Source organism: Saccopteryx bilineata, chromosome 2 (genome assembly GCF_036850765.1).
Source record: "Saccopteryx bilineata isolate mSacBil1 chromosome 2, mSacBil1_pri_phased_curated, whole genome shotgun sequence".
Lineage (NCBI taxonomy): Eukaryota > Metazoa > Chordata > Mammalia > Chiroptera > Emballonuridae > Saccopteryx > Saccopteryx bilineata.
The window spans coordinates 143479938-143502160 of NC_089491.1; the positions used below are offsets into that span (position 1 = coordinate 143479938).

General features: G+C 36.3%; 1 protein-coding gene across 1 annotated transcript in view; it reads right to left on the reverse strand.

Annotated features, from left to right (window-relative positions):
• ABCD2 (ATP binding cassette subfamily D member 2) overlaps window positions 1–22223 on the reverse strand; it is a 58685-nt gene that overhangs the window by 31523 nt on the left and 4939 nt on the right. The window contains exons 3-6 of the mRNA XM_066258113.1: window positions 17444–17559; window positions 13172–13340; window positions 11958–12052; window positions 6587–6732 (exon numbers count right to left, since the gene is read on the reverse strand). Of these exons, the coding sequence (XP_066114210.1) occupies window positions 6587–6732; window positions 11958–12052; window positions 13172–13340; window positions 17444–17559 (526 nt within the window). The remainder of the gene's footprint in view (window positions 1–6586; window positions 6733–11957; window positions 12053–13171; window positions 13341–17443; window positions 17560–22223) is intronic.

The window sequence follows — 22223 nt, forward strand, 5'->3', positions numbered from 1 at the left end:
TCTTTCTCATAGCTGAAAAATATTTCATTGTGTATATATACACATCACATCGTCTCTTTCCATTCATCTGTTGATGGGCACTGAGGTTTTTTCCATCTCTTGGCTACTGTGAACAATGCTGCAATTAACATGGGAGTACAAATATCTCCTGAAGATTCTGTTTTCATTTCCTCTGGATTAATATCCAAAAGTTGGATTGCTGGGTCTCATGGTAGTTCTATTTTTAAGTTTTTGAGGAACCGCCATCCTGTTTCCCATAGTGGCTACCCCAATTTCCATTTTCATCAGAAGTGCATCCCTTTTCTCCACATTCTAGCCAACACTTGTTATCCCTTGTCTTTTATGAAGATATTTATCCTAATAGATGTGAGATGACATCTCATTATACAGTGTGTCCGTAAAGTCATGGTGCACTTTTGACCGGTCACAGGAAAGCAACGAAAGACGATAGAAATGTGAAATCTGCACCAAATAAAAGGAAAACTCTCCCAGTTTCATACCTATTCAGTGCAGTTCGATGTGGGCTCATTCACAGATTTTTTTAGGGCTCCTTAGATAGCTATCCCGTATAGCCTCTACAGACTTCGTCACTGACTGATGGCCTACCAGAACGGGGTTTCTCCACCAAACTGCCAGTTTCCTTCAACTACTTATCCCACCGAGTAATGTTATTCCTATGTGGTGGCGCTTCGTTATAAACGCGCCAATATTTACGTTGCACTTTGGTCACAGATTCGAATTTAGCGAGCCACAGAACACACTGAACTTTCCTCTGTACCGTCCACATCTTGACTGGCATGACCATGTACATGCTCCGCTGTATACATGATGTTATGTCATCATCTGCGCATGTGCACATGCTGCCACATCATCCTACAGAAACTGGAAGGTTTTCCTTTTATTTGGTGCAGATTTCACATTTCTGTCGTCTTTTGTTGCTTTCCTGTGACTGGTCAAAAGTGCACCATGACTTTACAGATACACTGTATTAACTGACAGGTGAGGTATTTATTTCTAGACTCTCAATTCTGTTCCATTAGTTTATGTCTATTTTTAGTCTAATACATACTGTTGTAGAATTACTATAGATTTGTAGTATAATTTGAAATCAGGAAATGCGATGTCTCTGGCTTTGTTCTGTCTCATGATTGTTTTCACTTTTTAGGGATTTTTTGTAGTTTCACACAAATTTTAGTATTGTTCTTTATATTTCTGTCAACATTGACATTGGAATTGCACTGAATCTATAGGGTAGTATGTACATTTTAATAATATTCTTCCAGTCCATGAGCATGGGATATCTTTCCCTTTGTTAGTTTCTTTTTTAGGGTCTTATATTTTTCAGTGTATAAATCTTTTACCTCTTCAGTTAAATTTATTAAGAATTTTATTTTTTTATACTAATAAAAATAGGATTGTTTTCTTCATTTCTTTTTCAGATAGTTTGTTGTTAGTGTATAGAAACACAATTGATTTCTGTATGTTATTTTGTATCTTTCTACTTTTTTATTTTTTATTAATTTTTAGAGAGGAGAGAGAGTGAGAGAGAGAGAGAGAGAGAGAGAGAGAGAAGGGGGAGAGGGAGGAGCAGGAAGCATCAACTTCCATATGTGCCTTGACCAGGCAAGCCCAGGGCTTTGAACCGGCGACCTCAGAGTTCCAGGTCGACGCTTTATCCACTGCGCCACCACAGGTCAGGCCTATTTTGTATCTTTCAACTCACTAAATTTGTTAATTTGTTCTAAATATTTTTAGTGTAATCTTTAAAAAAAATTTTATATCTAGGATCATATCATCTTCAAACAAAGAAACTTTTACTTCTTTCCTTCTGCTATGAATGCCTTTTATTTCTTTATCTTTCCTGATTGCTCTGGTTAGGACTTCCAGTGTTTTGTTGAACAGCAGTGTGAGAGTGGGCACCTTTGTCTTTTTTCTATCTTAGAGGAAAAGCTTTCAATCTTTCACTGTTGAGTATTATATTAGCTGTGGGTTTGGTGTATATGATTGGATGTTTAGGTATGTTCCTTCTATATCCTCTTTGTTGAGAGATTTTATCATGAAAGCATGCTGTGTTTTGTCAAATGCTTTTTCTTCATCATTGAGATGATCATATGATTTTTATCTCCCATTCTATTAATGTTGTACAACACATTTATTGATTTGCATATGTTAAACTGTCCTTCCATCCCAGGGATAACTTCCATTTGATCATGGTATAATTCCTTTAATGAGCTATTAAATTTGATTTTCTAATATTTTTGTTGAGAATTTTTGCATCTATATTCATCAGGGATATTGGTCTGAAGTTTTCTTATCTGGTAGTGCCCTTGTCTGCTTTGGTATCACAGTAATACTGGCCTTATAAAATGAGTTTGGGAGTGTCCTTTCTCTTCTATTTTTTAGAAGAGTTTGAGAAGATTATCATTAATTCTTTAAATGTTTGTCAGAATTCACCTATAGAACCAACTCGTTCTATGTTTTCCTTTTTTTGGAGGTTTTTGATGAATGATTCAATCTCCTTACTTGCTCTTTATCTGTTCATATTTTCCATTTCTTCATGATTCAATATTGGTAAGCTGTATATTTCTAGGCATATATCCAGTTCTTCTATGTCGTCCAATTTGTTGGCATACAAATGCTCATAGTAGTTTCTAATGATCCTCTGTATGTCTGTTATCAGTTGTAACGTTTCCTCTTTCATTTCTGATTTTATTTATTTGTCTTCTTTCTTTTGTTCTCAGTTCCTGCAGCTAAATATTCATAAATATTGTTTATCTTTTCAAACAACCAGCTGTTATCTTTATTGATCTTTTCTCATTTCTATTTCATTTATTTCTACTCTGATACTTGTTATTCCCTTTGTTCTGCTAACTTTGGACTTCATTTGTTCTTTTCTAGTTCCTTGAGTATAAAGTTAAGTTTAAGATCTCTCTTTCTTTCTTAATGTAGGCATATGGCCCTCTTAGAACTGCTACTATAGCATCCCATAGGTTATGATATGTTGTATTTACATTTTCATTTGTTTCAAGATTTTCTTAAATTTTTTTGAATTCTACTTTGACACATTAGTTGCTTAGGAGTGTGTTGTTAAATTTCTTCATATTAGTAAATTTTTCAGCTTTCCTCCTATTGCTGATTTTCAGTTTCATACTATTGTGATGGGGAAATTACTTGGTATTTCGATCGTAAATTTGCTAAGACTTGTTTTGTGTCCTATCATATGATCTTCCTAGAGTATATCCCACACACACTTGTGAAAAATGTGTATTCTGCTGCTGTTGGATTAAATGTCTATATATGTTTGTTAGGTCTATTCTGTCACAAGTGGGAGTCCAATGTCTCCTTGTTGATTTTCAGTTAGGAAATGCATCTGCTGCTGAAAGTGAGGTATTGGAATTCCCAACTGTTATTTTGTTCTTGTCAGATATGTTGGTATTTGCTTAATATATTTAGGTGTTTTGATATCGAGTCCATATATATTACAATTGTTATATATTCTTGATAAATTGACCCCATTATCATTTTATAATAACTTTTTTAGTCCCACGTTACTATTTTTGGCTTGAAGTCATTTCAACGAAGAACATCTCTTACCATTTATTGTAAGGTAGGTTTATCAGCACTGAATTCCCTCAAAATTTTTGCCCACAAAAGTCTTTATTTCTCCTCCATTTTTGAAGGATGACTTTCCTGGATTAGGGACTTTCCTGTATCTCTGCACTGTCTTATGTTGCTTGGGTCACAGTTATATTCAAGAACTGTATTTTTCATTTTATATATGAACTCTAAAATAGCTAAAAATATAAGGCTATGTACATACTTTAATTTGCATTGAGATTAAAATTCTATGATATAACAGAATATTTTCCTCAAATAAAAAATTTAAATCATTCTACATAACCATTAATGTCTGAAACTTAAACTTTGGGAGTATAATTTAGCTTTCAGCTTTAGGTTTTCCAAAGGACTTTAAAACATAGAAAGAGACAATGAGGACCTGGCCGGTTGGCTCAGCGGTAGAGCGTCGGCCTGGCATGCGGGGGACCCGGGTTCGATTCCCGCCAGGGCACATAGGAGAAGCGCCCATTTGCTTCTCCACCCCTCCCCCCTCCTCTCTGTCTCTCTCTTCCTCTCCCGCAGCCAAGGCTCCATTGGAGCAAAGATGGCCCGGGCGCTGGGGATGGCTCCTTGGCCTCTGCCCCAGGCGCTAGAGTGGCTCTGGTCGCGGCAGGGCGACGCCCCAGAGGGGCAGAGCATCGCCCCCTGGTGGGCAGAGCATCGCCCCCGGTGGGCGTGCCGGGTGGATCCCAGTCGGGCGCATGCGGGAGTCTGTCTGACTGTCTCTCCCCGTTTCCAGCTTCAGAAAAATACAAAAAAAAAAAAAAAAAAAAAAGAAAGAGACAATGATTCTGGTGTCACAAGATGGTATCCATTTTGGGTTAAACACGAGTATCCATGATATTGTTTACACCCAATATTTTCTTACTGCCAATGAAGTTTTTCATCCTCTTACACCTAGGTAGTATCCCACTACTACCATCAGTCTTACTTTAAAGAGAAAATAAAGCCAGTCTGTGGTCAGGTAGCTCAGTTGGTTAGAATGTCATCCCAATACGCCAAAGTTGCCTATTTGATTCCCAGTCAGGGCATTTACAAGAATCAACCAATGAATGAATAAATAAGTAGAACAACAAATTGATGTTGCTCTCTCCCTCTCTCCCTAATTTAACAAATAAATAAAAATCAAGAAAAAAAGATCCACAGCACCTCATCTGCTTAATTATAATATGTGGTCTAAAACTTAGACTACCGGGCAGGATGATACAAGCACTTTATGACAAAGAAAAAGAAGCAAAAGAAAAATGTGATAGCATTATACTTGGTGTAACATTTATATTGGTTCTGGTACTATACGTCCAGCCTAGGTGTTCTACTTGCTTCCATAGAATAGTCCTTTTAACGTAATAGGGGTACTCTGTGTTGTCTACGTAAACCAGGGTGAGGATAGATGGAAAAATTACTGGATCAGATAAATATATATAAGCTATGTTTCTTCTTCAAATTTTATTTTCTTTTATCCACAGTGAATATTTTAAATTTTCCGGTATAACTTTGTGTTTAGACATTTCTAAATTTTTATGAAGGACAATGACTAAGGACTTCAGAAGATCAATGCTCCTTTTAAATATTTCTATGCTTACTTGACACTCATTCTTAAACTATTTTAAACAAGGTATTTTCAAATCATTAATTAATCATATAGCATAACTGTAATAAAAATATTTTATAAAGGCTCTTCAAACATAACCAAACAGGCCCTGGCCTGGTTAGCTCATTTGGTTAGAGTAGGGGTCCCCAAACTATGGCCCGCAGGCCACATGCAGCCCCCTGAGGCCATCTATCCAGCCCCTGCTGCACTTCAGAAGGGGCACCTCTTTCATAGGTGGTCAGTGAGAGGAGCCTAGTTCCTATTTGTTCCCGTGTTTTTTTGTTTTTTGTTTTTTGTTTTTTTACTTTAAAATAAGATATGTGCAGTGTGCATAGGGATTTATTCATAGTTTTTTTTTTTTTATAGTCCGGCCCTCCAACGGTCTGAGGGACAGTGAACTGGCCCCCTGTGTAAAACGTTTGGGGACCCCTGGGTTAGAGGTTTGTCCCAATAGGCCAAGGTTGTGTGTTAAATCCCTGATCAGGGCACATACAAAAAACAACCAACGAATGTATAAATAACTGGAACAAACTGATCTCTCTCTCCTTTCCTCTCTTTCTAAAATCAATCTTTAAAATACGAAGTAAACATAACTGAGCAATTTTAGAACTTATGGGTGTGTATGCAGCTTGATGGGAGGATTAGTATACTATTTTTTTTTCTATGAGAAGAGATAATCTGACATTTAAGACAATCTAAGCCCTGGCCGGTTGGCTTAGCGGTAGAGCGTCGGCCTAGCGTGCGGAGGACCTGGGTTCGATTCCCGGCCAGGGCACACAGGAGAAGCGCACATTTGCTTCTCCACCCCTCCGCCGCACTTTCCTCTCTGTCTCTCTCGTCCCCTCCCGCAGCCAAGGCTCCATTGGAGCAAAGATGGCCCGGGCGCTGGGGATGGCTCTGTGGCCTCTGCCCCAGGCGCTAGAGTGGCTCTGGTCGCAACATGGCGACGCACAGGATGGGCAGAGCATCGCCCCCTGGTGGGCAGAGCGTAGCCCCTGGTGGGCGTGCCGGGTGGATCCCGGTCGGGCGCATGCGGAAGTCTGTTTGACTGTCTCTCCCTGTTTCCAGCTTCAGAAAAATGAAAAAGAAAAAAAAAAAAAAAAGACAATCTAATTATTTTTTGGACCAGTCTGCTATTCTTTGAGACTAACATTTGTAGCCTTTGGGTATTCTTTATATCCGGTTAGATGTAAAAATGAACAGAAGTGATATTGTCCTGGAAATGGTATTGCCCTTTTTAGAATTAAATTTTTATTTCTTTAATTGCTTTTCTGAATGAAAATATGCTTGAAGATCACAAATTAAAGAGCCTAAGGAATCAAGATAAATGAAAAGCAAAAGGAAATTATTGCTTGTGACATAAAAAACTTTACCTACCTTTGTGGAATATAGAACATATGTTGTGGAGGTGGTTTATAGAGGATTCCTTCATAGACAGGCCAGAGGCCACTTAAAATTCTGAAGAGAGAACTTTTCCCACAACCATTGGGACCTGTTATCAAAAGATGCATTCCTTCTTGTACCTAAAGTAAGAAATAAAATTACAAACTGCAATATTTTAAAATAATTTCATTTGGCAACATTTAAAAGCGATTAATTTTTAAAAACTTTCGAACACATGATATCCTCCCTATGATGGGCAAGGAATCAAAGAAAAATATATTAAGATTAATAGCATCAAATTTGGCTTATGCTCTGAAGCTAAAAGTATAAAAAATTAATGCAATCTCAAAGAAAATGAATCTGCTTGAAATGAGCACTTGGCTTTTCAAAATTTTGATTGACATTTTAAAATTATATACTACACATATATGTAGAAACATAACCACATGGAAAATAAGAAACTTAAAATTTTAATTAAAATATATTAAATTTCAGTTTATGTATATTAATATTTGATTAATGTTATATTGCATTAAAATATAACTTTGTTGTATTTGTCAGTTGGAGTTACTAGCTATACAGCACAGTTATTCTAAGAGCCAACTGGGTTGTTTAATTTTTTACTTCAGCAGCCTGAAATGTTACAGAAATCACAAAGCCTATAACCAGAGAGATAAATTTACTGCAGTTCTGCTTTATTCACAGATAAAGAAAATATGTTTACTAAACCAAAAGAGAGGAAAATCAGAGGATTGTAATTTAATCTTATATCTAGGGATGCATTAAAATATATATATATATAATATATTTATAGTCTATCTACATATCTATATACAGTTTTTTAGATATAACAATAATAGATATTAATCCATTATTAATTGGGTGATTCTCTTTAGAATCTTTCATTTTATTTATCATTTAAATTCAAACAGTTGAACATCATGAGTTGCCATTCTAATCAGTAGGACTGAGAGATTGTCTTAGTGTGATATTTAAAGGGTATTGTGAAGAACTAGGAAAAGAAACACCTTTAAAGAAATTTGATCTATCTCTGAGAACAAATGAAATTTTACAATCAGTAAGTCAAAAATAAATATTTATGAAAGTATGAAATTACAGTATACTTTCAGTATATCAGTAAATATATACAAATATCTAAGTATCAGTGATGTAGAATACATCATACTGAAACTCAAAAAAATAGAAGAGTGTTACATTACTTGCATTATGTAATAATGTAATAATAAGGGACCAACCAGTTCCATGTCTTTCCTCGACTCATTTGCTGTGTATAACATAAGCTGAAATCTTTTTGTTGAAAGAAGATAGTGGGGAGAGGAAGGGAGGGAGAACAGAAAGAAAAAAAAGAAGGGTTGAAATAGAGATTAAAGGTACTGGGAATGTATATGATAAGTATATGTAAAGCAAAAATGGTTCAGATTCATATTCTGTGTAAATAATTAGATTTTTTTTTAGCAAACATTGATTGACTACCATGTGTCTGACATTTCTTCTAGGCACAGTGAATACAATGTTGGCCAGGACAAAGTCCTTGTTCTCATGAACCTTACATTCCAATGTGAAAGACGACAATAAACACATGAACAAAAACTTAAGTGGTGATAAATGCTATTATGACAGCAAGAGAGGAAAACTTGTTAGGAAATGATGGTGGGTATTGTGAGGCTGGTGGGAGGCTTCTTTTGATCGGGGGTGGTCAGGATAGTCCTCTTTGAAAAGGTAACATTTTAGCTAAGCATGTGACAAAAAGCAACTAGTCAGATTTGGGAGGAGAGTATTCCTGGCAGCAAAGACAACTACCACAGACCTTAAGATAGAAGCAAGCTTGAGTCTATAAAATGTGACCATCGATATTTTTTCTTTTTAATTGTAGCCAAACTAAAGTGCTTTTTTTTTTTTTTTTTTTTTTGTATTTTTCTGAAGTTGGAAAAGGGGAGGCAGTCAGACAGACTCCCACATGCGCCTGACCGGGATCCACCCAGCGTGCCCACCAGGGGGAGACGCTCTGCCCATCCGGGCGTTGCTCTGCTGCAACCAGAGCCATTCTAGCACCTGAGGCAGAGACCACAGAGCCATCCTCAGTGCCTGAGCCAACTTTGCTCCAATGGAGCCTTGGCTGTGGGAGGAGAAGAGAGAGACAGAGAGGAAGGAGAGGGGGAGGGATGGAGAAGCAGATGGGCACCTCTCCTGTGTGCCCTGGCCAGGAATCAAACCCGGGACTCCTGCACACCAGGCTGACGCTCTACCACTGAGCCAACCGGCCAGAGCTAAAGTGCTATTTTGATAGAATAAAGTTCACAGAAAATCCTGAGAAGAGCCCAGAAAGAATTAATTTGTGGTTGCTGTGCTCTTTGACTAGAGAGAGGATTAAGGAATTTTAGAGAAGCATAAATACTTACCAACTGATTATTTTTAAAGGTATGTGCCATGTCATAAGGCACATTCACAAAATAGGTTCTTTGTTAGAAATTCTCATATATCTAAAACACTTTGATTCATAATAGACTTTTATACATTCATATTTTAGCATGTTTTCTGATATTTAGTAAGTAGAGAGTGTGAAGCAAAGAGAATTCCCACATTTATTGAATTTTTTTCTCCGAAAAAAATTTTTTAAAAAAATTCTGAAGGCCAATAAATGGGTGAGAATTGTTTTTCTTTAAATACCTGGTTATCAATCTGTGCAGAGGAACAGAACTTTTTATTATTTTTTAAGGACCTGACACTTTAAATAAAACTTCCTGTCTGAGGCAAAAATAAACAATTATCATAGAAATGTACTATAATAACATGTCTTCATAGAACTTCAAAAGGTATAAAACACTTTCATTAGATGATAATGTTGATTTTTTTTTTTAAGTGAAAGGAGGAGAGACAGAGAGATAGACTCCTGCATGTGCCTTGACCAGGACCCACCCAGCAACCTCTGTCTGGGACTGATGCTCGGATCAACCAAGCTATCCTTAGTGCCTAATGCTGACACTTAGACCAACTGAGTCACTGGCTGCAACAGGGGGAGAGAGAGAGAGAGAAGGGAAAGAGAAGCAGATGGTCACTTCTTATATGTGCCCTTATTGGGGATCAAACCCGGGATGTCTGTATGCTGAGCTGATGCTCTATCCACTGAGCAATTGGCCAAGTCTCATTAGATTATTATTTTGTATTTTTTTTGTATTTTTTTGAAGCTGGAAACGGGGAGAGACAGTCAGACAGACTCCCGCATGCGCCCGACCGGGATCCACCCAGCACGCCCACCAGGGGGCGACGCTCTGCCCACCAGGGGGCGATGCTCTGCCCCTCCGGGGCGTCACTCTGTCGCGACCAGAGCCACTCTAGCGCCTGGGGCAGAGGCCAAGGAGCCATCCCCAGCGCCTGGTCCATCTTTGCTCCAATGGAGCCTCGGCTGCAGGAGGGGAAGAGACAGAGAGGAAGGAGAGGGGAAGGGGTGGAGAAGCAGATGGGCGCCTCTCCTGTGTGCCCTGGCCAGGAATCAAACCCGGAACTTCTGCACGCCAGGCTGACGCTCTACCACTGAGCCAACTGGCCAGGGCTCATTAGATTATTTTAAAATTTATTTTATATAAAATTAAACTGGGCCTGACCTGTGGTGGTGCAGTGGATAAAACATCAACCAGGAACACTGAGGTCGCTGGTTTGAAACCCAGGTTTCACTTGTCAAGGCAATTATGGAAGTTGATGCTTCTTGCTCCTCCCCCCTTGTCTGTCTGTCTCTCTCTCTCTCCTCTCTAAAATAAATAAAATCTTTGAAAATGAAATTAAACTGGGCTCTAAATTTTTTTACAGAAAGTGTGATAGGTCCACAATAGTGCATGAATAAGCAGTAGAATTCAAGACTCTTACTCTATTTAATAAGTGGAACAATAAAAATTGATATTATAAAACCTAATCTGACAACAAAAGAGCTCTATATAAAAAGTCATAAATTATAAATTGCTCAGCTTTAATAAACAATTAAACATTCCATGCTTCTCAAATATTTTATTTCAAATCTACTTAAGGTTATAATGCATCTTTGGCACCTAATTAGTACTCATGTTAGAGAACTCTATATGTCTATAAATGGAAAATAAAGCCTCATTAAATTGTGGTCAAAACACAATTTCTCTTATATTTGTTAACACAGAATTTTCTCTGTTCAGTACTTCTCATCCTTTTCCAGTACCCTTATTCATTTCTAAATACATTTTTTTTTTGTATTTTTCTGAAGCTGGAAATGGGGAGAGACAGTCAGACAGACTCCCACATGCGCCCGACCACCGGGATTCACCTGGCACGCCCACCAGGGGCGATGCTCTGCCCACCAGGGGGCGATGCTCTGCCCCTCCGGGGCGTCGCTCTGCCGCGACCAGAGCCACTCTAGCGCCTGGGCCATCTTTGCTCCAATGGAGCCTTGGCTGCGGGAGGGAAAGAGAGAGACAGAGAGGAAGGAGAGGGGGGGTGGAGAAGCAAATGGGCGCTTCTCCTATGTGCCCTGGCCGGGAATCGAACCCGGGTCCCCCACACGCCAGGCTGACGCTCTACCACTGAGCCAACCGGCCAGGGCCTCTAAATACATTTTTAATCATTAAACTTGGACACAAGATCCATAAGAAAATCATTAGCTCATGTATTGTCCTGTTTGCAATTCTGTTATCAAGTCCAATCATGTCATATGCCTTCATTATAGTTATTAATGCTTATTAGAAAATTATTTTGTACTTGAATTTCAAAATGTATGTTTGAATTTTACAATGCTTTAAAGCAAGGCTTCAGGTTTATTAACTGTTTTTATATCTTAATTTTTGTAATCAAGACATAAAATGTTAAATAAAAACTCTTATTCTCAAAGGAGTTAAGAACTAAATTTCAATCCCAGAACCTGATTTTTCCTAAGATGTAATGATTTACAATATAAATTAAAGTTAGGGAATGTGTATTAACAGAAGTAAACCTGCTAATGACCCTTACCCTCATATTTTAGTAAATATATTATAACATAGGTTTGTAGTTTATAATTCCTTTCAGAAAATAAATTAAAATTTCTTTCCAGATTCTAATTTCTAAAGAAATTTCCTATTGCTCTCAAGAGTTACCTAGTATAGGCTCTTAATACACTATATTTTGCTATTTAACCTGGCAATATAGCAGTAGAAATAAATTTTCTCTTTTTCTGTGCTTTCTGAGGAAGTAACTGCTTCTGTAATTGAGCCACTGTGCATACCTTTCTGGATTTCCCCTCCTTTCCAAATGCTCCTCCAAGCATTTACCATAAGGTCTATGATTTCTGAGTTGTTTTGTATTAGTGTGATGGCAACAATCAGAAGATTCTTGAATATCATCTTACTTTGAAGTTAAGACTGGAAGCCACCACTTCTCCCGTTGGTGTAATTATGGGAACATTTTCACAAATAATTCCATGATCCACATCAATAACTTTTCCTGTAAGTTAAGGAACACTTTATGTTACAAAAGCTATCATATGTTTTTGCTGATTAAATATTTTAAAATATAATGTAGCATAAAAGATAAATTTATTATAAAGATCATAGTAGTAAATCATAAAAATAAATGTAAATATATATTTATATTTAAAGCAAAGTTTAATGTAATTTGGGACATTTTGACATGTCCACTTGAAAATCTCTCTCAGAAACATTATTTTGCAATACTTTGATGTCAAAATCATGAGCGCAAAGCCAAATTCTATCTGATGTAACTCAGTCATACTCTTTATAGCTCTTTATTTCTCTAAATTAACCTTTCTTACCAAATCAACACAATGCTGCAACAAGGGAATTAAGAAACAGAATAATGCAATTTAAAAGATATGATAACAAAAACTAAGTTTTAAAACACAGAATGATGAAGAACAATATCACATTAGCCCTAGTTCTGTTATTTTAATCTTAAAGGCAAACAAGTAATTCTGCCATATGTGCAGTTTCCAAAAATAATTCTAGAAATGTCCTAAATAAAAGCAGTATGGTTTTTATAGTAATGTTAGTCACCACTCCTCAAATTGCAACACTAACTTTGGGAATAATTGGTTAAATAACTAAATGCTGGCTCCTTGTAACAAGTAAAAGCTAACATCTAAAAAACTTTGGGCTTTGGTCGGTTGGCTCAGTGGTAGAGCGTCGGCCTGGAGTGCAGGAGTCCCGGGTTTGATTTCTGGTCAGGGCACACAGGAGAAGCACCCATCTGCTTCTCCACCCCTCCCCCTCTCCTTCCTCTCTGTCTCTCTCTTCCCCTCCCGCAGCCAAGGCTCCATTGGAGCAAAATTGACCTGGGCGCTGAGGATGGCTCTGTGGCCTCTGCCTCAGGCGCTAGAATGGCTCTGGTTGCAACAGAACGACGCCCCAGATGGGTAGAGCATTGCCCCCTGGTGGGCGTGCTGGGTGGATCCCGGTCCAGTGCATGCAGGAGTCTGTCTGACTACCTCCCTGTTTCCAACTTCAGAAAAATACAAAACAAACAAAACAAAGAAAAAAAAAAACTTTGGTTGTGGAATAAGTACTCAAATACAGAAAAACATATTTGAATATTTAAGTTTAAAACCTTTGATTTCCAATATATCACTGAGAGGTAATTCTATGTTAGCTCCGTCCTTGTCATGGTTTTCAGATTCTTGCATGATAGCAGTTCTTTTGTAAATGCCTCTCTTTACTTCATCAAAGACCCAAAACATATTATAAACTCGAGCAGTGTAGCCTGCTAATTCCGTGACCTAAAACCAACACAGAGAAATAAAATGAAGGTAATATACATAAGACAGACTTTTAAATAAATGTGTCATCATATAATCTTCTTGATTTAACGTCAAAGGTTCTATTTTATTATTCATGAAAAATAGAGAATACATCTGATAATTAAAATAACTAACAGTAAAAAGTTTACCAAGAGAGCAACATACCAAGGTGTCAATGTAAGTTTAATTGGAATTATAAAATACATAAAAAAATGACTCATTCAAGTCAAAGGTTCAAAATGAAAGGTAAAGATTTCAGAATATTAGTGACACTTAAAAACCTTTCAGTCAAATTTCTGATTTAACCCATTTACATGACATATTTAATTTCCATAAAATTGAAAATTTTGTAAAAAGCTTAAATTCATTTAATGAAATAAAAAATCTTTATTTTGGTATGTTTTCTTCAATTTAAAGAGGAAGATTTCAAATAGAAGAAAATACATTTTTCTTATTATAAAATTAATGTGTGTGAGTCAAATTGATTAACAAAATTCTCAAGTTTGTCCAGAGAGAATACCCCTACTAGAGAATACCAATATTGGGAGTGAGCTCCGTGAAAACTTCAAATCATTTTCAGTCCAAATCCCAAAATTCAGCTTCTTTTCAAGTCAAGCATGATTTATATGACCAAAGAAAAACATTAAATATGCCTTTTATTTTCTAGAAGAGGTTATAAAATAAGGTGAGAAACATCTCTGCTTTAGTCAAATGGTGTCTTGCTTCTATTCTGCCAATTGTCCAATTTAGACTGAATCTCCAGCTATTTTTCTATTACAAGAACATCTTGTTATCAAGGTACTGTAAAACGTGACTATCTCCTGTCAAGGCCATCTTTCTTAGAGAAAAGGAAAACACAAAAACCATTCCTTTACAAAAATGTTTACCAGGAAATTGGTATCAATTAGCAAGCAATGTCGCTACAAATGTTTCTTAAGCAATAAATTGTGAAATAATGCAACAATGTCAACATTTAGGTAAGATTTTTGTGTGTATAAAACTTAAGTAATAAATGAGTAGGTGTATTATTAAAAAGTCTACCATATGCCTCTACTGTATGTGAGAAGTCTGTAATTAGATTAGCATTTCATTTCTACATGTTAATATTATAACTATATAAAGGGTAATTTCTAAAATGTTATCTAGAAACTCTTGAGTTTCCAAGGGAGAAAACAGAGCTAAAGATTAACACGATACAGATTCAAGAGAAACCTGGGTAAATATACTTGCATAGAAAATATCCAAAACCATATATAGAGGTCAATTAAAGAAAGGCAGGAGGCAATGAGTTAGTAGACCAAGCTACAAAGTGAAGTGGACAAAGAGTGTCTGAAAAACAAAACAAAACTGAGTATGTAATGATAAGGTGACCAATTGTCCAACTTTAGGGAGGACAGTCCTTCTTTTGTATGTTCCGTCCTCCCTTGAAAACTGTCTCCTACATGTCCTCCTTTTTGATATTGGAATACTAATCTGTAAATGTCCATATTCAATCAATGCAGAGTTGATCCATTGCATGTGATGTAACGTATTTGTATCTAAATGAGTATTTTTTCTTACATTTATTATTAAAAATCAATAGACATGTAAGCATTACAATATAAAATATTATAAATGTTTTTATTATGCATTTATCATATTATAGTGTATTATTGTTGCAATGAATAAAATGTTTCTTTTATTTACAATATTGTTTTCTTCAGTTTATTTTTGTCCTCCTTTTCATTGTAAAAAAGTTGGTCACCTTAGTAATGAACAAAATAAACTAATAAAATAGAAACAAACTGATAGATACTGAGAACAAACAGACTGAGAGCTGTCAAAGAGGAAAGGGGACTGGGGCTGGGTAAAAAAGGTGAAGGGATTAAGCAAAGAAAAAAAATCCTCTAAGACACAGACAATGGTATGGTGATTACAAGACAGAAAGGGGGCTTGGGCTAGGTACCAGAGGGTAAAGAGGGCATAAATAGTGATGGAAGGAGATTTGACTTGGGTGAACACACAATACAGTGTGTACAAATGATGTATTATAGAAATGTATGCCTGAAACCTACATAATTTTATTAACCTATGACACTCCAATAAATTCAATTAAAAATAAATAAAATGATATTAAAAATTGAAAGAAAACAATTCAATAAATCAGTGTTGAATGAAATGGAAAAATTTTGTCAGCAAATCACAAAATTTGTAATTCTTTTATATGGTTTATTCAAGGATGATTTAATAGGTACCTAAATTTATAATGTTGATCTGGCATTAATACAAAAGTCACAAGAGCAATTAATACTGAGAATTACTGTCCATAGGAATATTATAAGTAATATCTCAATTAAATAAAGTGATTTTTAATCTTATTTCTGTGATATCTGCAAGCCTTATTAACATTCTTCAACAAATATTTATTAATTTTTTATTTATTATTATTATTTTTTTTCCATTTTTCTGAAGCTGGAAACAGGGAGAGACAGTCAGACAGACTCCCGCATGCGCCCAACCGGGATCCACCCGGCACGCCCACCATGGGGCGACGCTCTGCGATGCTATGCCCATCCTGGGCGTCGCCATGTGGTGACCAGAGCCACTCTAGCGCCTGAGGCAGAGGCCACAGAGCCATCCCCAGCGCCCGGGGCCATCTTTGATCCAATGGAGCCTTGGCTGCGGGAGGGGAAGAGAGAGAGAGGAAAGCGCGGCAGAGGGATGGAGAAGCAAATGTGCGCTTCTCCTGTGTGTCCTGGCCGGGAATCGAACCCGGGTCCTCCGCACGCTAGGCCGACGCTCTACCGCTGAGCCAACTGGCCAGGGCTAACAAATATTTATTGACCATATATAATATTCCAAGCATTAAAATGGATATTAGAAATGTAAAGACAAGTAAGACAGCTACTGCTTCCACTCAAGGTCTGGTGCAGTCAAGAGACAATTATAAAGTGGGAATGCACCAGATGTACTGTGAACTCAGAGAAGGAAGACCCAGACTCCGGAGAGAAGGCAGGAAGAAGGTGGACTCACAAGCACATTTTATACGTGCTTGCTGAGGATTGACTTGTCATGAAAAATGAGTAAAAGTTTGAAAGGTATATAAGCAATATTATTGCTCAGATCGACTGAGCACTTAATGTGTATTGTTTTAAATATTCTACATGTATTAACTTAAAACAATCTGACGAAGTCAATGTTATCATTATTTCCACTTGACAGATGAGGAAACAGAGACAGAGGTTAAGGAACTTGATCAAGTTCACATAGTATGTAATAAATACTGGAACAAGAATTTAATTTTAGGCACTCTGACTCCAGAATCCACACGTAAAGGCTTTTTATTTTAACTTAAAAACAAGTACTGTATGTTATATATAGACAGAAAAAGAGGAATTACAATTGATAGTGTAAAAATGAAAGGGTATTAACAACAATACACTTGGAATTGCTATCCTTTGTTTTATTATACTCCTTGCAATTTTTAATAAAGAAAAGATATATATATATATATATTACCAAGGTACTATTTTTTATTTAAAATAACAATTTCTCAGTCACTCAGATCTCGTAATCCAGTTAGAATAAAGACTGTATCTCCTGTGAATGCCAAGGCTTGTCATTCCCTTGCTTAGCATTTGACTCAGAAAAAAAAAAGTTGATTAGTGAAGCCTTAACACTAGTTTCTTTTTACTAATAACCTTTACACATAGTAGTCACTGTATATCTTGATGATATGATATATGATGCGACACATCATACAAAATTACTTTATATATGACATGTGTGTGTGACAGTCTGACAATGTTATGTCTCAAGAAATCTGTTTATATCTCATAGGAATTCCCACCAAAGGCAAAACCCATATCCATGGAAAGAGATGATGGCAAAACCCATATCCATGGATCTATGGAAAGAGAGCTTGCAAAAGAGCTTGCAAGAGCTAACAGAGGCCCTGGAATTTTGCCCTTTACGAGATTCATGGTGGGCCAGCAGTCATAGAAGATATATTTCCAAAACACTAATTATACATGGTAATTTACATTTTGCTTGATTTCCACATATCTTATTTTAATCATCTTGACAACAAGAAATGCAAGTACCTCTTTGTATGATGACATAATTCTTTCAATAGCATCAGCTCCAGAGGCCAATAAATTTCGAGCAGTGGTAAAGGCTTCTGTCCGTTCACTAACCATAGCTTGTTTGGGGCCATCCTCTAAATATAAAATCAAATTACAAAGCTACTTAATTTTTTTAAGTAATTAAATAGTTTTTGTATACAGATGAAATTGTATAAATTTTTCATTAGTAAAAGCAATTTTGTAGACAGTTAATGAATTATTGAAAATGTAGTAATTATACTAGATTTTATTTAAATTTCCATTTTGTTTTATTATTTTTTAGATGAATAGTTAAAACAATTAAATTGATAGGAATTAAGACTTTTCATTAAGCATTCTTCCAACCCTTTTCAAATTCAACTCCCTGCCCCTATGGTAGTTATGCAATAAAACACTATTAATTTGGTCAATAAAATCCAACTAACTATAATATAAACAAATATTTCTAGTGTGGTTCCTTTAATAGAAATGATAATTAGCTGACTTTCAAAATTTAGCATCTGTCTACTTGTTTCAATTAACCTTTACCTTATAATACAGCAGCTCCCCAAACATGCAATATTCTGTTTACCCTCGGATAGTTGCATATGTGATTCCTTCTGACTTTAATATTTCATTTCTTTTTTGCCTAGTTCTTTCTTCAAGAATTAATTCTTTAATACAGGTTTCAATGGAAACTCCTATTTAGCTTTTCTAATTGACTATACGTTCCTTAATGGTGAAGAATGTGTGTTTTATTTTTTATTACTAGCACTCAAGAGTGGCTAGCACATAATACTCCTTAATGTCTACTAAATGTATGCATGTATGGATAGATGGATAGATGGGTGGATGAATGGATGGGTGGATGGATGGATGGATGAACATCCCAAGTTACTGTTAATGCAATATTATGGTTAAGAGTGAGGAGTTAGACTACATTTTAATACAGGCTTTCCTACTTATTGGCAGGTACTAAGGTATATACAGCAAGCCATTTTCCCTTTCCATTCCTATTTTCTTATGTGTAAATGAGAAAAACAATAAGGCTAAAGGGTTGTTGTGAGGTTTAAAGGTGAAATACAAAACCACTGATTTAAAGCACTTACAGGCCATGGAAGTGTTAGCCTAATCCATGGCCTATAAGTGCTTTAAATCAGTGGTTTTCAACCACTGGTCCAAACCAAGGGTAGAAAACCACTGCTTCAAATGTTAGCTGTTATTATTTTCTCTAGTTGTTATTGCATATCTACTCAATTTAGTCTGATTCTTCAAAATATTATTCTCTCCAGGTCATTACTTTAATCTTTCCATCAATTTGGTTCTCTATCTGATCCTTCTATAGATTATCCAAAAAGTTCTAAATTATATACTATAAATTAATTAAGACATTAGAATGATAAGACATCTGTAGGCCTACTTTAATATTTATTTTTCTCTGATTTATCTCAGTGGAAAGGTTCTTTTTCCTCCACAACAATACAATTATTTAACTTGTGCCCCACTATTACAACCAGATACTTTCACCCTTATTTGCTCGTAGACAGTTCAGCTGAGTTCAAAAGGATCCCTGTGTAAAATTCACTCAGCAGACATTTACTGGACACCTAGATGTGCAAGGAATTAGGTAGGGTTCTATAGGACATGCAAAAGTAAATATGCTTTTCAGACTCTCTCCTTAGGAAGATTATATAGTTTGGTAAGAGGGAGAAGTCAAGTTCCCAACTAACTATGCTGGGCAGCCTATGATGAGAGTTAATCTGAGGTATTTGAAAGAGGCAACAATCATTCTTGCTGGAAGAGACAGGAAATTTTTCGTGGAGGTGGAAAGTGTGAGGGAGGTCTTGAAGACCACATAGGATTTTAATGCATCACAAGTACAGCATGAACAATGGCACAAAGAGGGGAAATTTCAAGCAATGCCAAAAGAATGATAAATAGTTTGGTCAAAAGACAGTGTGGATCGGTGTTAGGCACTGATTTCATTTGAGTATCAGAAACATCCTGAGATCATGTGGCCTTTTATGATAATCCAATATGGTCTCTCCTGTTAAACACTACTCTAGCAAACTGTCTTTATTTTCCTTGAAGTTAGTTTCCTCGAAGATTGGCGGGGTAGGCGGAATGACTTTGAGTACCAGTATAATTGAGGAGTGAAAAACACGACTGAATAAACAGACTGAGAACAGAGTATAGATACTCTTAAACACATTAAAATGTGTGAAAATTTTAGACAAGTCACACCCACAAAAAAATTACCAAAGGATTCTCAGTAAACTAACAAAATAGCAAATTGCTGTATCAGTTAAAGCTCTAAGAATAGTATGAGCTCATAGAGAATCTGACTGATGACCAAAAATAATTGTAAGATTTTACGAATTTGAGGTAAAATAGGTGTGAATAGTAGCTTTCACTGACAGCCTCCATTAAAAAGAAAAAAAACCACTAGCACAGATGGACTTGGGCTTGATACTGCACAGCATTTTCCATGTTGCTTCTCAGATTAATGTTTACTGGGTTTTCTTCATGCTTCGAGCAACAAAATTACAAATTACTCTGGACAGATTTCATTTGACTTTATTCTAGTGGTTGTTCCTTGGCAGGTGCTGAGAAAGCAGTGCCAGTAGTATGTTGTCATGCAGGCAACAGCATAGCCTCTAGGACGGGGCCAGATTGCTGAGTGCCTGAGAAACCAGGTCATGACCTAAAGCACTCACCTATTTTGTATCCTAAACACATGTTATTGTTCTAAAAAATATTTTAAATATTTTCTCAAAAGTGTCTCATTTAAGGATTTAATATTTAGTATATCTGCTCATTTTACTGATACTATTTGGCTCTGCCTGTTAAGGTGTCTGGGATAATGTTTGGCAGGACGAACCTATAAGTAGCTTTCTCTGGCCCTACACAGAACTGCTTTTGATAAGAAAAGAAGAAACATGGCCTAGAATATGAAAAAATTGAAATTATAGCTCCCAGGAAACTATTTCCTCACATAATTTCAGTTTTTATCTTAATACAAAGCAAAGGAAGGGGTAATGTCCTCTAAAATATATATAATGGAAACTCTATATCATTAAATATCTATGCTTTTTTAACCATTTAGTCCTATGATTAGCCAGTCTAAAACTAAGTGAAGTCCCTTAAAGAATAAGTTCCACAGTAGCTAATATAAAATCAGTATGGTGAAGGGGGAAAAAAGCAATATTTTAGGAATTATAGAATGTCTTCTAGCCTTAGTGCTTCCACCAACCACCTGTATAAGTGTATGCAAATCTAGGGCTCCAGACTAGATGACCTATAAGGTCCTCTTCTGATGTGAAAATGGCATAATTTCATATGCAATTTTGTAATGTGAATTTAAATATAAACATAATCCTGTTCTTACCATAGATTCACTTAAAGTTGTAGGTTGATTGTATAACAAGTCTACTATTGAACTCTTTTCCTTTCCTTCTTCTTTCCACAATTATGCAGGCTCTTCCTCCTATCTGCATTCTTACCTCTGACTTCCTAATCACTTTCAAATGCCTTACTCCTTTAATAATAACTATGCGAGCAAACATGTATTAAACATTTCCTAAGAGAAGGCATTGTTATAAGTTTTATGTATGTAACCTTCTTTAACTGCCCTGCTGTAATTTCCCCCATTTTAAAAATGAGAAAATGTAAATGCTAAAAGGTTACACTATTTGTCCTTAGATACAGCTTAATAAACAAAAAAGCCAGATTATGACTCCAGAGCACATATGGCAAGAATAAGAATAAATATCAACAATTGCATCCACTTAAGTTCTTACTACTTGCCAAGGATGGTTTTATTTTTATTTTTTAATTTTTATTTTTTCATATTAAGTGAGAGAGAGAAGCAGGCTGGCAGAGAGACAAATTCCCGCATGCACCTGACTGGGATCCACCAGGTCAGGTCCCTACAGAGCAATACTCTGCCTATCTGGGGCTGCTGTTCCGTTGCTCAGCAACTGAGCTATTTCAGTGTCTGAGGCAGGGCTACGGAGCCATCCTTAGTGTCTAGGGCCAAATTGCTCAAACCATTTGAGCCATGGCTGTGGGAGGGGAAGAGAGAGAGACAAAGAGAGAGAAGAAGGAGAGGAGGGGTGGAGAAGCAGCTGGCCGCTTCTCCTGATTGTGCTGACTGGGAATTAAACCCAGGACTTCCACATGTTGGCTGACACTCGACTGCTGAGAGAACTGGCCAGGGCTCCAAGGACTGTTTTAAAGCGCATGAATACAATACATATACTTTCATAACAATTCTTTAAGATATATATTGTTATCTTTATAGTTAATATAGGGAAACTGAGGCATATAAAGTTTATGTAACTTTCTTAAGGATAAATACTATTAAACAGCAGAGTCACGATTGACTGCATCTTTATTCTTTTCTCTTTCTTTTGTGTATTCTACTTTTCCTCCCTTTTCTCTTGCTATTTCTCTCTCATTCACCCATTTTTCTATCTTAAATATATTTAGTATCATATACTTACTTCATCTCTAACATAAGGGGACAACTCAGGGTATGAGTAAATTAAGATCAAAGATTAAATTAGACTCTATGGTTTGCAATTCTAAGACTGAAAGCCTCAAAGATATATCATTAGCTAAAAAAATTAAATAAATTACTTTGTTTGAGTAAAATGATATTAAGTCATTGTAGGTCAAATGTATTCTGTAAACACATACATATGAACATTAAAAGCATACCTATAGTAACCTTACAAATTACAAAAGATATTAGAACATACTCTCATGATAATGTTGC